At 33.6% G+C, this 16719-nt stretch overlaps 1 protein-coding gene across 3 annotated transcripts in view; it reads left to right on the top strand.

Annotated features, from left to right (window-relative positions):
* Positions 1–16719, top strand: part of LOC133182432 (leucine-rich repeat-containing protein 9-like) — a 38933-nt gene that overhangs the window by 17068 nt on the left and 5146 nt on the right. For 2 of the 3 annotated variants that reach the window (XM_061317281.1, XM_061317283.1), the window contains 18 exons: positions 2010–2077; positions 3148–3263; positions 3384–3532; positions 4494–4680; positions 4803–4859; positions 5064–5195; positions 5312–5578; positions 5753–5863; positions 5990–6277; positions 6563–6685; positions 6963–7138; positions 7333–7396; positions 7652–7880; positions 8190–8407; positions 8575–8643; positions 8849–8974; positions 9148–9310; positions 15329–15554. In XM_061317281.1, the coding sequence (XP_061173265.1) occupies positions 2010–2077; positions 3148–3263; positions 3384–3532; positions 4494–4680; positions 4803–4859; positions 5064–5195; positions 5312–5578; positions 5753–5863; positions 5990–6277; positions 6563–6685; positions 6963–7138; positions 7333–7396; positions 7652–7880; positions 8190–8407; positions 8575–8643; positions 8849–8974; positions 9148–9310; positions 15329–15554 (2769 nt within the window). The remainder of the gene's footprint in view (positions 1–2009; positions 2078–3147; positions 3264–3383; positions 3533–4493; positions 4681–4802; positions 4860–5063; positions 5196–5311; positions 5579–5752; positions 5864–5989; positions 6278–6562; positions 6686–6962; positions 7139–7332; positions 7397–7651; positions 7881–8189; positions 8408–8574; positions 8644–8848; positions 8975–9147; positions 9311–15328; positions 15555–16719) is intronic. The other variant, XM_061317282.1, reaches the window with a different exon arrangement.

The raw sequence follows: 16719 nt of genomic DNA on the forward strand, positions 1-16719 counted from the left end.
GGAAAATAGAAATAAAAGTACTGGTTGCTAAAAAATCTTCTTCTCTAGAACCACTGGGCAGATTATCACCAAACTTACACAAAAGGATGAGAATATGTTGTAGATTAAAATTTGCACGGGATTTACCCTGGGGCAAAGGGCGTGGTCTCAAGGTCACTTCAAAGTTGACCAAAAATTACATTTTATTAAAATGTTGATATTTTGCTTACTATAAGGACTAGGATCATCAAATCTTGTCAGTTGGTGCATCTAAGGACCTCATATCATGTTGACTCAAAAGTAGGTCACGGTGACCTACTTTTTAAATTTTGCGGCCATTCTTTTTCAAAATGATTTAGAGGCATATTTTGAACAATTTAAGGCCTACTATCATCAAACTTTGTCAGTTGATGCATCTTTGGTCCTCAAAGTACGTCAACTAAAAAGTAGGTCAAATGACCTACTTTTTGAATTTTATGGCTAATCTTTTTTAAAACAATTAAGGTCATTAATTCAAATACAGGGAGGCTTAGAATCATTAAATCTTGTAAGATGATGCATCTTGGGGCCATAAAACATATTTATTAAAAAGTAGGTCACAGTGACCTACTTTTTCAACTTTGCAGGCATTCGATTTCAAAGCGTTTTAGAGGCATAATTTGGACATTTTAAGTCCTATGATCATAAAACTTTGTAAGTTGATGCATCTTGGGTCCTCAAAAAAGGTCAACTGAAAAGTAGGTCACTGTGACCTACTTTTCAATTTATATGACTATGATTAAATATTTCAGGTACTAATTGGCTTAGAATCATCAAACTTTGTCAGTTGATGCATCTTGGGTCTTCGGAGTAGGTCGACTAAAAAGTAGGTCACAGTGACCTACTTTTGAAAATTTATGGCGTTAATTAAATATTTCGGGTACTAATTGGCTTAGAATCATCAAACTTTGTCAGTTGATGCGTCATGGGTCTTCAGAGTAGGTCGACTAAAAAGTAGGTCACCGTGACCTACTTTCAGAAAATTTATGGCTTTAATAAAATATTTCGGGTACTAATTGGCTTAGAATCATAAAACTTTGTCAGTTTATGCCTCATGGGTCCTCGGAGTACAACAACTGAAAAGTAGGTCACGGTGACCTACTTTTGGAAATTTATGGCTTTAATCAAATATTTCGGGTACTAATTGGCTTAGAACCATTAAACTTTGTCAGTTGATGCGTCATGGGTCCTCGGAGTACAACAACTGAAAAGTAAGTCATGGTGACCTACTTTTGAAATTTTATGGCTGTATTTAATATTTTCAGGAATTTTTTGGCTTAGAATCATCAAAATTTGTCAGTTGATGCATCTTTGGTCCTCAGAGTAGGTTGACTGAAAAGTAGGTCACCTTCTGTACTCCGAGGACCAAAGATACATCGACTGACAAAGTTTGATGATTCTAGCCAATAAGTACCCAAAATATTTAATTACAGCCATAAATTTTCAAAAGTAAGTCACGCAACTGAAAAGTAGGTCACGGTGACCTACTTTTGAAAATTTATGGCTTTAATTAAATATTACAGGTACTAATTGGCTTAGAATCATCAAACTTTGTCAGTTGATGCATCTTGGGTCCTTGGAGTAAAACAATTGAAAAGTAGGTCACTTTGACCTACTTATAAAACTTTATGGTTATAATTTTAAAAAATATTTTAGGTATTAATTGGCTTAGAATCATCAAACTTAGTTGATGGGTCCTCAGAGAATGACAAGTGATAAGTAGGTCACCATGACCAACTCTTAGGTACTAATTGGCTTAGAATCATCTTGGGTTCTCAGAGTGTGAATTGGAATTTCAAGGGTTTATCTAAATATACAGGATACTTCGAGGCTTCAAATAGAAGTGATAGGTTGTACAGTTTATCAGAAGAGCGATTCAAGGCCCATGGGCCTCTTGTTTCACCTGCATAAGCATAGAAATGCTGATCTTTATATAATATGTATGTCTACCTTTTACTACAATTTAAATTTTTTAATTTTTTTTTTTTTAGAATAACTAGGTCAAACTATCCCAAAATAGATGCAGTCTTCAAACCTCGTAAAATGTGCATTCCACCAAGTAAGTTACCATGACATGTTTTATATGTCATTTGTTATTCATTCTTAGAGAAAAATATGATGTTTATGGTTCTGGTTATGGACTAGTTCTAACAGAGCATTGCATTTACAGCTGCCCTAGAAAAATTTCTCATGGCAGGTAAAATTTTACATTGTGACTGTCATCCAAGCACTTTCTAGGTCTTTGGGAATCTCACGCAAATTTCACAGCTTTTGATAGATTTAAATGAAAATAAATAGAAAAGGGTTAATATAATTTTAACTCTTGTGTACAAATAAGGGGATATGAACATGTACAAGGAATAAGTGTGTTGATTTGTCCTTCTGTCTATCCACCCCAGTGTTTAGGCTATATTCTTCCAACAGAGAAAAATGAGAAACTCATTCTTGGCATAGAGACTGAAGGGAACAATTACCATGGCATGTATGACCTATTAAATCAATATCCTGACCCTAACTAAGGTCATCTGGACAAGTCAAGTTCACTGTAGTTATGAAGTTAAATTTCATGAAAATTTAATACATGACTTCTACAAGTGTTTGAAACTTTTTTCCAAACTCTTCATTTTGTCCTGTGTGGTTGAAAGTCTCATTAAGACAGTTCCAATGTTTACTGTTGATTTGAACTAAATTGTTATATCATTTACATATACATATACCTAGTATGTGGAATCAAAGTACGTATGTTGAGTGAAGCTGATAGTACAAGTTCTTGATATGAGTTTGCTTCTTTGTGTGTTTCATTCACATTTTTATAAATAGATGCTGCACATTGAAAAGTTTTTAGCAGCTTTTGAATTTATATATTACACAGGAGAAATTTATTACAAATCTATTGTTTGGAACATTTTTAGAACAGAATAAAACTTGTGGAGATTTTCATTTGGTGGCTTGTTTTTTGCTTATGGTTTATCTGTGTTCACTATGTCTGTGGAAAAATATCATCCCCTCTCACACTTTTCACTTGATATATCATTTCCAAGCTAATACGTTCTTTAGTGGTAAAGGTACTTCTAATAACAGTATATTCCTAATAAAAACTTAATTTCGTAATGTTACTCTCATCTTTAGGTGGAGGGGACTCGATACACAACTGTGAGTGCAGTGCTCGGCAGTGTGAGTGGTACCTGTTTGACAATGAACTCATACTTCCAGAGTATATTGTGGAGTTTGAATATGTCACAAAGGTGAGTAGGATTAATGAATAAGGTAGTTAAATTAGATCAAATATGCAACTTAAATAAAAATAAGCTTCAATAAAGGTGTATTTGTTTTTAGCTTGAAAAAAATTTTCTTTCATTTTCAAGTTCCGGTCAAAGTCACCTTTTGCAACATTTAGTGACCTCAATCTTGACAATAAAGAATCCAAGATCCCTTTGGTGCCCCACACAGATGATGACCCTTCTGTAGATGATGATGTCTTAGGAATGGAACCACTTCTGAAACAGAGACCAAGGTAACTAGTATTTCCTTTCTTACAAAATCTCTCCAGGGATTTTCAAATTAAAAATTATCTGATTAAGTCAAAACACCACTATTTTAAGAAAGTAAACAGTAAAAACTAGAGGTACTGTGAGCACTGAGCTCACTAAATGATACCCCCCGCCTCCCATATGATTATAATGGCAAAGTCCATGTTTTGCTCTGAGAAACCCAAAATAAGTGTCAGATCAAAAAGTAAAATAGGAGGTGCACAGTAGCATTATGTAATAAAGAATCTGTGAAAGTATCATTAAATTTTATTCAGTGGTATAGGAGGAGTTGCGGATAAGAGATGGGTACCCTTCAATATTATAGAAAGAATGGCAGTGTCCATGTTTTGCTATGGGAAACCCGAAATATGTGTCCGATCAAAAAAGTAAATAGGAGGTGCACAATGGCACTATGTAACAAAGATTCTGTGAAAGTTTCATTAAAATTCATTCAGTGGTATAAGAGGAGTTGCGGATAAGAGATGGGTTCCCCAAAGCGTAATAGACCGACAGACGGACCTACAGACGGACGGACATCCCGATCACTATATACCCTCCCAATTTTCAGGCAGGGGGTATAAAAAAGCCAGGTTGATCTTTTTTTTTTGTTGGTGGGGTGGGGGGTCATTATTTGGTAGAGATAAATTACTTTGAAGATTTTATCTACTTTTAATAGTATTACCCTAAAGCTACATGTAAAAATGGACCAACTTATAATCAATTAAATCATGCAGCCCCCATCAAAAATTAACAACCACTGCCAAACAACAAACATTAAATGTACTGGAATAGCCCTCATACTTACAATTCAAACAGTTTAACTGTATTGAAGTTTGTTTACCATGCAGGTATCAAAATAACAATAATAGACAAAAATGGCAAACATACTCTTCAATTTTTCAGGAACTCTGTAGGATATTGATCTATTATGACATATTTTTTCAGATTGACTATGTTAAATGAGGATATACTGATGAAGCATGTGGAAGTTGATTCTCTGGAAGCCATAACTGTGTTAAACCTCCACAACAATGGAATCAGTAAACTTAGGCCCATCCACTCTTTGTATCATCTTAAACGACTTACTGTTAGCTTTAATGAACTCAGCAAGCTGGATGAAGTAGCTAGTATGGTAAGTCACATAGAAAACAATAAATTCTTTTTTATTTTTAATTGCATGGTTCTACTCGTGCAAATTTGATTGAGCAATGCAGATTAAGATTTACATGTACTTGAAATGTTATATCATTACAGGGATTGGAATATCTTGATGCCAGTTTTAATCAAATTTCCACCTTAGAAGGACTTAAAGTAAGTTACTGCTAAAACTGTATTCAAAAATGAATCAGATGGAGTATTTTTTAGTGTTTGAATGTGACAACATGTGCAGTTTTTAACATTCCTGAAAACAAAAATTTCTTTCCCCATAAAGATTTTAAGTATGTTTTTAACAAAATTGATAGGAAATGATTTTTGTTCAGTTTCCTTACAATTGTACCATCATTTTGTACTCAGAACATGATGAAACTGAAGTTCTTTGACCTAAGTTGGAACAAGCTGACAAACACGAGAGAGGACTTATCCATCCTAAGGAAGCATGCTTGCAATTTGTTGACCCTTGACCTCCGACACAATCAATGGCTGAAGGTACTGTAACAGTTTTAATTCTTTTAAAATACTTCCTACTCTTGATAAGGATATCTTCTCAGGTACAATTAGCTTCCTATAAATATTTTAACTAATTTAATCCTTTAAATTTTCAGCCTCAGCATTTAAGGCTGCGTGTGATTGGACGATTGAAGTCACTGACCCTCCTTGATGGGTCAGCAGTGACGGAGCATGAAGCTACAGCAGCATTACGTGTGGCGGCTGGATCTCGAATCTGTCAGTTGTCACTACTTACACATGCTCGAGTGGACTCCCACAGACCGCGCTCACTCAGTCTTATGCCTACTGCTGAAATCTTAGAGAAGCAGAGTCACCACAGGCCAGAGAAAATCAGTGAAACAGATACACTTTGGTACCAGAAGGTAGAAATTCAGAATAACTTGCTAATTACTGTAATTAGTGTCTCCTCATAAAGTCATATAAAGTGTGCATACATATAGGGATTGATATCTGATTTTTATTTAAGGTGTGAATTCTAAGATGGGCTAAAAATTTATCTCAAAATGCAATCAATTCCATGTATTTTGTAAATTTAGGTGACCTCTCTGTATTTGGATAATCAGCATATCACAAAACTATCTGGTTTAGAGAGATTGGAAAACCTTAAATATGCCTCTTTTAACAACAATGACATCACAAAAATAGAGGTATGTTAAAGTTTTATCCTCATGATAGGAAACAAAATAACAAGGGTATCCTCAAGTTGGTTTAAGATTAAATACTTTAAATCATTAGATTGTTTCACAGTTTATAATTTTATTTCATTTATTTAGGGTTTGGATCATTGTGTAAGATTACAAGAACTTTCCCTGGAAAACAACTGTATCAGTAAACTAGAGGGTATCTCTAAACTGATCCAGTTGAGGAGGCTGTGTGTGGGTAGTAACTTCCTCACCACCCTGGAGAACTCTGGCATCCATTATCTTGGACACCTGACTTACCTGTCATTGGAGGAAAACAAACTTACCTCTCTGTTAGGGCTACAGAAAATGTCCACTCTTGTTGAGTTGTATGTAGGGAACAATATCATTGCCAGTGTCAGGGAAATCTTCTACCTCAAGGTAGGATTGACATTTCATACAGGTTTTGTGAATTGAATGAGTATGTAATGTATGTATGTATCATTTTTGAGAGACAATGCAAATATTCAGTTAAACATTTTAGGCCATTAAAAATAATGAAAAACACGAATTTTCAGTAACTGCATTTTAGATAAATGTCAAGATGCTATAGAGTAAAATAATCTGAGTTGCAAGAGAAATCAATACACTCATACACATCAGACCCCCAAAAACATTGATAATGATTGATGAAATGTAATTTTGCACTTCATTTCTACCTCATAGATGCTGTCAAATTTAGTCATACTTGACTTGTTTGGGAATCCTCTTGCCACAGAAACAGACAACTATAGACTCTTCATCATTTATCATCTTAAAAATCTCAAAGCATTGGATGGATCTGCAATAGTGAGTTCTTATGTTTCATTAATTGTAAAGGTGTCATCTCCTTTGTCATAAAGACACTTTCATTTTTTTTTCAAATTTATTTACACAATGTAGATAAATGATGTATATGTACATGTGTGCAAATAACAACTAAGATAGATCTGTGAAGTAATTTTATTAAATATTTTCAATGTTAACATAGTAATAATTAATACTTATGTTTATATATGTGTTTCAAAAGATCCAGTGGAACAATTTGTACAGTGCTATAAAACTTCCATTTTTCCCCACTATATAGGAAGCTATGGAGGGAAATCTTGCCAAGGATACTTTTGGTGGTAGACTTACACAAGACTTTGTAGCAGAAAGGCTGGGTCATTCCAACTTCCATGATGTACGGGAGTTAGACCTACCAAACTGTAGTATTCGCATTGTAGATCTGGGAATAGGGGATACATTTCTCAACCTTAGAAGGTAGGAAAGATTTTGTTGCTTTGACATAAGCATTTTGGCAGTGCTTGAAAAAAAAATTCTTCCACTGTTTGAGTAAATCTAGATATAAATTTAATTAACTGTAGTTTTTCTCCTAACTTGCTAATATAGAAAATTAAGATCACCTACAATGCTATAAATCTCTCCCTTTAATGATTTTATTGTTATATTTTTAGTGTGAACTTAGAACACAATAATTTGACTTCCTTCAGTGGTTTGATTCATTTGCCAAATATAAGGGTAAGTGTTGGCTGTTAAATTATAAATACCAAAAATATTAAGACTGAAAAATAAACTACCAAATTCAATTTCCTAAGGTTGCTGAGGTGTTGACAAAGGTACATAATGTCAGAGATTGAAATAATAAAATGAACAAACCAAAATTTAAATTCTTAACTGAAAAGAACCTATGTGAATTTAGAATCAATGGGAGAGAATTTCTGGCTTTGACACAAAATAATTTGCAGTGTATTTATGAGGGTTTTCAATTTACAGGTGCTGTGTTTGAATCATAATCATATTGAATGCATTATGCCGAAACAGAAACCGGTTAACAGAATGTCCAAGCAGGGATCAAATAAAAGCTTGGAATTTTTCTCCAATGACTCATCCACTCCTATTATGGAGAGTTTAGAGGTGCTACATTTAGGTTATAATGGAATCAAAGATATGTCCATTTTACAGTTGAGCAGACTAACTTCACTCAAAGCTTTGTTTCTACAAGGTAAAATGCTGGTACTATCAATATTATCAAAATGCTAAATGGTTGATAGTTATTACAAGAAAATTAGAACAAGTTAAGATTTTATCTCTTAGAGTGATAGATTTATGATTCCTATGCTATGATTTGGATAGGTGCATTTCAAGGGAAGTAACTCTATTTTAAAACTAGAAATCTTTAAAGGAAAATTTCTCTGTATTTTTTGTTCAGTATCAGTTTAGCTCTCATGTTGAAAGCATATGCATGTAGGAATCTCTGAGAAATTGTCTTGAAACATCACCAATCCTTAGTGGTTTATTTTTGCTGGAACAGGAAACGAGATCTCTAAAGTGGAAGGAATGGAGGGACTTCATGATCTCAGGGAGCTGGTTCTGGATCGAAACAAAATCAAAATCATCTCGGAATTGTCATTCGCCAATCAGTGGAATCTACAAGAACTCCATATTGAGGAGAACAGAGTGAGAGAGTTATCTTACTTGAACTGCATGGACAATCTACAGAGACTTTACATGGGCTCCAACCGCATCCAGGTAAATGACTCTAAATTAACCTAGTGTAAAAAACATTTTGTCTGTATCTAACATAAACTTTTTAATTTAATATTTAGTGCTGATTTAAAGAAAAATGAGATTTGTTCAGATTTTAGTGACATGTTTTTTGTGTGTGTGTGTTTGTTAATATTATTCATGATTTGTAGGAAATTTCTGAACTAGAGAAGTTGGAGGGGCTAAATAATTTGATTGAGATCTCTCTAGTCAACAACCCTGTAAGTATAGATGAACATGTCTCAGACACAGATTTTGTAATAAAATCAAACCTAGGATATTATTTAGTCATAAAAAGAATAAAAGAATGTTTCTCTCACATATCACACAACACAAAAGGCCCAATTCTGAAAAAAAAATTGCATGAGAACTGTTGAGAAATGGTGATCTTGAATGGGATAATTTAGCTCACCTCCTTCACTGTAGGCTGCCAGACGTCACCTTCATCGTCCTATCCTGGTGTTCAAACTGAAACAGATCATGATTATTGATGGGATCCCAGTCAGTGAGGAGGAGAGAGGGAAGGCTGAGCTCTACTTCATGGACCAGCAGGTATGTGTAAGAGTTTCTATATCAAAATGCTGCTCATTTTCGTGGATCAGCAGGTATATATGTACATGTATAAGGGATTTTATGGATGTTACATGTATATGTACATGCATTTATATCAAGAAATCAGCCAATATGTGCAAAGGATAAAGTCTTACATTGGTTTTGTTTTATAGGTAGCCACAACTCAGCCTTCAGCCAGTGAAGGATCACTTCCTGGTATCAACCAGATTAAGACACAGGTCCCAGTCAAAGTGACGACAATGCATCTGGGTTCCTCCCCATTGTGGAATGGAGGTGTTCTGTATGATGATAGTGCTCAGGATGCCATCCAGCGAGGCTAGTATTTCATTCTTGGTGAATTATGGTTGTACATGTAGCACAGAGATGGCTTAAGATAGTTTATATCATTTGTTATATCTATTATCTGTGAACTCCAAGTTTAAAGGGTGGAGTAACTTTTCAGTTATCTTTTAGAGGATCCTTTTAGATTATAACAGGTCACTTTGTTAATACAGCTAAACTTCGAAATCTCGAACACGGATATCTCGAATACCCCGGATATGTCGAAGTAAGGCTGCGGTCCCGACGAAATTTGCTTTATAAATGATTAAAATAAACCCCTCTATGTCGAACACGGTAATGTCGAATACCCCGGTTATCTCGAAGTAAAATTGTGTACCCATTCATTAAAATCGCATGCGTTATCTCGAAGTCAGGATAATTTTCCGCACTGATGATCAAGTCCGTTAGGTAAACTGGACGCTCTATTGATAACACCCACCTGTCTGTCAGGCACGGGTAATCTGTGTTCCTGTGATCAACAAATACTAGCGCAATAATTATACGAAGTGTATGTATGGCTTACCTTGATTTTAATTATGCAAGCCAAGGTTGTGTGTATTGGTCTAATGCATACGCATGGACGACATGTTGTTTTTTTTGGCTTGGGTACGTTTATCTTGATAATCGCTATTTAATGCCATGTGAAATATGCGCGCATACATACATATGAAATTGAAAATCAAAAACAACGAAGTAAAACACAATTCTGTAATTTAATACAATTAGAATTTATTTTTCCTATATGAGCATGCAGAATTTACAATCGTCCGTACACACCATCATGTGAGCGTGTGTCGCAGTAAAAACTTGTGCTGTAGTGTCCTGTGATTCAATGTTGTTCTGTTGTTAGACAAAAGTGCGTGATTTTTCTTTTCGTTTTCGTTATTCTGACAGCGACCGGTTTTAAATTTACAATGCATAGGCGATATCCGGTTATGTATACATGGGAAACGATGCTAGCGGTTGACATACCGCGTTGGTAGAAAGATTATACTTCTGTGCATATTATACAAAGTTTTTTTTTATTTTGTGAATTATAAAGAGGATGTAAAAATCTTTTTTTTTTGCTAAATACATGTACATGTTTATTAAAGAAATCGTATACAGAATTTCAAACAAGAAGGAATTTGACATGTTTTTACTATTAAGTACATGTTCACTGCACTAAGTTTATTTGAAGTTCATTTGAATTATAACCCTCGATATGTCGAACCCCCGGATATCTCGAAGTTCATCAACGGTCCCGTAAATTTCGAGATAACGAAGTTTAACTGTAGCTGACCATAAGAGCCTTGTCAAAGACATCTTTTTGTAGCATATAAAATGGTATTTGATGCAGAAGAATTAAGAAAAAAAAAATTTTAACACATGCTACCTCTAAATTTTAGAAAATGTTCTGATGTACTGATCAATCAAAAGTTTACCTGGCCATGTGCCTGATCAAATAATTGTGCATGGACAATAGAAGTTTTCACATCTTGGTGATGAAAAACTGTTTTTCACAGAAGAAAGAGCTAAATCCACAAAGGGGCCAAATCGGACTATTTTTTCAGGAAAATTAAACTGAGGGGAAGAAGAAAATTAACAATAGAAATATTATCCTTGGGTATCGAACTTAAATAGTTTATGCCAAATTTTTTTTTTTTGATGACGTCATATTTGTACAGAAAACGTCTAAACACGTGCACTTTGCTACTTTTTATCAAAATATAGCATTTTTTTTATCTTTGGTTCAATTTTTTTGCTGTGGCCACACCCTTCGAACAAAATAAAATTCATACCATTGAAAAAAGAATTAAAATATGAATAAATAAAGCATATTTTTATTTTGTTCGAGGGGTGTGGCCACATCAAAATTAATACTTTTCGTTCGATTCAAATCTCTTAGCACCGACTCACACAGTGGAAATAACGGGGATTACCCTACATTAATAGAAAAGAAAAAGAATCTATATTGCTTTTTGTACGTGTTAAAAAGTTTCAAAATGCAAATGTTCTATTTATTATAAGTTATTTTGTGTAATGGTGCAAAAAAGTACGAAAAACTCTCGCTAAGCATGACTGCATGCAGATGCAATAATCTGTCGATTTTTTGTGTACTACGTGCCTCAGTCCTGAACCAAGACTTTTCCTTTAAGTAGCTGATCTATATTTAACTCATCATTATGCTGAAATGTTTGAAAAAAATAAAATAATGTGTATACTCTTTTCCCCTGACAGCCTATTTATTTATGTTTTGTTTTTCTACTCCCGGTTCCTTGTCACCATGGTCACTATGTAATCAAAGGGAGATCACCCGAGAAACCTGTAGGCTACATCTTTATTTTCTCCTGAGTGGCTGTGTCGGAATAGCCTGGAAGATTAAACAGATTACGTCGGATGCAACTACCAAGACGTATTTATAATTGTTGTTTCTACCTTACTAAACATTAATTGTGTATACCGTGAAGTCTGCATCGACAGCAAACAAATGGTTAATTAATATTAGGCAATTATGAATAACTAGTTTAATTATAACCCATACACAACATGCGTTTCAGAAATAGCCACTGGCATTTTAAGACAAAAGATTAAATAATATTTATTAGTGAAAACCTTTTCTGATCCGAGACCTCTTAACATAAATTATATTACGTTGAACCTAGAAAATTCGAGTTGACAAATAAACAATAGATTGATATCACAGATCGCGTGTAATTTTTGTGATAGGCCTCTAGAAGACAAATGCCCTACAATAAAGGAATAACTTACTACCAAGACAGTGACATTTCTTTATGGTTTTAAATAATTCCAGTATCGTCTGCATGGTGTGACCTAAAAAAAGAGTCAAAGGGAGGCTACTTGCTATCTCTCTCTATTTTGAGTTACTCCGCTTAAATTATAACAAGGGAGAGAGGGCAACCAAGATTAGCAAGCATGTTTATACTATAGTAGTGTAAATTCATAAATGGGGGATTAGATCTTTGACATAAAATAAGAAGCCAAAAAAAAACAAAAAACAAACAAACAAACAAACAAAACAAAACAAAACAAAACAAAACAAACTATTACATTTACAAAAAAGACAGGAGTTGGGGGGACGGGGGTGTCGGGATTCCAGGCCTCACTCATTAAATTCGTGGGACAGTTCGATCAACCAATTACTACTGTCATTTAAACAAGAAAGTAGTAAAGTGAATAAATAACAATGCCAATAATATTAGTCCTTATATATATATATAGTATAAAAAAAATAAATTCAATCGCAGTTTTAATTCTTCTTTAATCTCTATGATAAAAATTTAATTCAAAAACGATTGATTTTTCTTGACTCGGTCATTGCATAAATTCATTATACATGTATATCCCAGGTCTGTAGGTAGCAATTTCAGTTGGGGTGGCACAACCATCATACATTTCAGTTGGGGGCACTATCAACTACCAAAAATTCCTTGACATGCAAAAAAAAAAAAAAGAAAAAAAAAAATGTTGCTTCGTTTTATAAAGTATTCTATATATTGGCAAAATTATGGGTGGGGGGGTTACAAGGCCCCCCCCCCCCCCCCCCGGGTTCCTACGGCCATGTATCTTGAATGTATTATCATCATTAACAGATATATCTGCTAATTTTGCCTGTCTATCATATTTGTTTTCTTGAAAGGATGTCTATATAGAATATAACTTCATAGATCGGGCGTATGAACATGTTTATTTTCTTGGGGGGGGGGGGGGGGGGGGGGGGTATGGTAATATGTCGCTCGACATATGGTCTATAATTTTTTTTTCGACGGTCTGTAATGATAGCCATTTACTACTGTCAGTAATGATAGCCATTTACTACTGCCAGTAGCTGTTTTCTGTATATTTTTATTTATTTACCAAGAGTAACGATCCGAAAACGTCCAAGTTAAAAATCTCATATGCAATATGTATACGATATTATGATTATTTTATCGTCTTCTGTACTCATTATCGCCTATCTATTTGTAGTTGTGTTAGAAATTGCACATGGAGAAACGAAACATTATTTTAAATATGTGAAAATTATGAGCAAAATGTTAAAACTGTCTTTGAACTCTATGAAAGTCTTAGTTGTTATGTTTCAATGTAATTTTCAATTCTCACCAAATAATAGGTACTCCCCAACATGGGAATGTGTAAGATATGAAATCGAAACATTTTTATTGTTGCGGATGTTAATTATAGGGCCAAAATTCATAAATAGATACCACAGTCTATTTAAAAAAAAAATGCTACAAAAGCTGTAACTGTAGTTGACGAAAGGATATTTTTTTTCTACACGTCGCATTTATTGCGTTGTCCGTCATCGTGATATGCAGCATAATCCGCAAAAATTATGGGCATGGTCAGAGGTATAACTACATGGAAAGGTTATCCTTTTTGTCATCTGAATCTCTTTTCATATATATCTTTTGGGTATGTAAAAAAAAATTTCCCTTTGATGATGTAACATTTTATCATAACTAGTAAATTTTATTTCGATTAAGTAATTTATATTGAGTAAAGTGGTATACAGGTATGTGCCATTTCCGTTTCTCTTGTTTTTTTTTTAACTTCATGTTCCGTTTTGAAATTCAAATACTTCTGGAAATCTTGTGGTTTTGTTGGACTCTTTCATGTAGAAAAAAATGCTTAATTTTTTTGCGGCCGATTTGATGTTTTGCATCACTCTTGTTTAAAAGTCTATAGTGGTTTCTCTCCTGACAATCTGTGGTGCTCAGGATTGTCGTCAAACGTCACTATTTTACGTGTATTACATGTATGAACTACAATTTCATTTCAAATGTCCGGAGAAAGGCCATATATTACGGAAGTGCATCGAAATCCTCAAAATGACAATATAATAGATGGTAACTTCAAACGTATTCATTTTTAATGCAACTTTTTATTTTAATTTTATGTTTTCGTTATTAAAGAGTACTTGTGTATTCTCTGATAAAACGTCTATTTTTGCTTGTTTGTACGCTGTATGACCAAACAATAACACATGCATTTAAGAATGATAAAATCCTTATCCATGGCTACTATAGAATATATATTACTACATTAATTCAGTTTTACTCAAATATGATGGATTAACACTTTGTTTTATTTTTCAGCTTAACGTGTCTCTTATTTTCATTTAATTAAAACGTGTTACATGTATCTACGATTATACCAGACTACCGTTGTATATAGCAAATATATGGCATTTTTTTTAGCATACAAACAGCTTTAATTAAAAAATAAACCAAAAGTTTTCAAAACTTCTTGAAAAATTCATAGTAAAATTTTCCTAAAATTTTAAAGAAAAGCCTATAGTGGTTATTTTTATTCCATTTACGTACATACATTATTTTCTTATACAAAATGTCAACTTCACGACGTTGTCAACGTCACGACGTTGTCAACGTCACGACGTTAAAGTATGTAACGTCATGACGTTATGACGTGATAGTATAAATAAGGAAAACAATACTAAATTTAAACGAATGTAAAAAGAAAACCAGAAAAGATATTGTTGAAAAATAAATGGTTTTACAACATACAAATCTTACAGTATTATGTGAGAAAGTTTCATTTATTTTGATGACTGGGCCGATTTTGGCACTTCGTGGATTTAGCTCTTTAATAGAGACATGTTTTTCTGTAAAAGTATTGTTATAAATGTACCTTCTTTAAAATTGATTCACCTGGGTATGTATTTTGAGGAAAAAAAATATCTTTGCAGTTTATAAAAATATATATACTGTTAAATTAATTCATGAATGCATATATTTTAATCACATAAAATTTGAAAGATTGTAAACCAAGTTTTAGAAATGTCCACAAATTTTGTGAAATACTTCTGTTCACAAATATTTTTTGCTGTGAACTATTTATTTAATTATGTTTTATTGTAGAATGTTTTCTCAGTCACAAAAATGAATATTTGCAACTTACTGATGGATTTCAAACTGATTGAATTAAGTCCCAATAAAAGTTGTCACAACTAATAGTTGGTTAATGGTATCTTTTTCAATCTCTTTTCAGGTGGTGGTCGTAGAAGAGGAACAGGGAAAGAACCCACCCCTCCCCCTAATCAAGGCATGATGAATCGTGCCAACACTATGGTATACAATCCTTCAAACACTGGTTATGGGGGCTTCTCCTACACCAACAATTCGGTAAACTCGGGAGCACGGCCACAGTTTTATCTCAATCAAATTCCCTATGTTCAGCCTCCTTCACAGACAGAGTATGTTGAATGGTTTTCAAGGTACATGTTGCTGATGAAAAGGGGGCATGTCAAAACTACATAATACTTATTAACTAATCTAGTTTGCAGTTATTTGGCAATTTTAACAGATTCTGTTAAAAATTACTTATCTGAATTTCTTATTACCGATGAGAAAGTATTGAGGATGTTTTAATTCAAGAATACATCAATCCTGATTGATTTCTTATCGATAATAGTTATCATCTGAGTTATTGTTGTATTCTTTAAAAGAAACTTTTGTCATGATTCTAGTTATTGGATCATCTTTAGTAGTTTCACTAACTGCTTTCAGATCTATTTACTCCTCATTAGATAGCTCATTTACAGTAATTAGCACATCATTGCTTGTCACTTTTTTTTCAGTAGTCCCTGGACTCTTGTAAATCCTTGTGCCTTTGGAAGAAATTGTGACATCAGATAGAGGATGTCATGCACAAGTGATTTTTTGCAGCTGAGTAAATTAAATTCTTGGAGCAAGTTATTCCTTAAGTAACAACTTGAACCAAGCCTTAAAGTACATCGAAGATTCAAAATCTTATTTTATGAAATCAATCTGGACAGCTTTATTTTGAAGATCAGAGATTGGAATAATTTAGAATTTCATTTATTTATTATACATATCATCATCATGCAGTGCATAATCATTGGGGGGGGGGGGGTTCAAGGTGTCCAATACAGTAAAATGAAGAATATTCCAAAGAAAACAAGTCATAAGATTGAATGAAAATAACTAAAATATTCTATATAATTCAGATTTTCAAAGTTTTCAACATCATGCTAGCTTTTAAAGACTTGCATTGTGTCACTCAATTGATATTTAAGGCGCATTGGCCTGAAAATCATCTAAGTTGCATTTAACTTTAACCATGTAAATTGTGCATCAGTGACTAACATGTATTGGTCTTCTTGTGGATGCCATTTTGCATGACATACAATTTTCTATTCCAAGAAGAGAGCAATGGAACCTCCATCATATGTGTCGTCAGGTATGACGCTCATGTATGGATGTGTGCGACTGTCAAAACTTGTTACTTTATAATAATCAAGAAACTGAGAAAGAAAATGCAGGTTTATTTGTTTTGTTTTTATGGCCACCATTTTGCATACTGTATTATGACCAGGTACTGTAGTTTGAAATTTATATTATTAATATTTGTTTCATGTA

This window comes from Saccostrea echinata, unplaced genomic scaffold (genome assembly GCF_033153115.1).
Source record: "Saccostrea echinata isolate AGI-Se365-2 ecotype Australia unplaced genomic scaffold, CSIRO_AGI_Sech_v1 ptg000009l, whole genome shotgun sequence".
Lineage (NCBI taxonomy): Eukaryota > Metazoa > Mollusca > Bivalvia > Ostreida > Ostreidae > Saccostrea > Saccostrea echinata.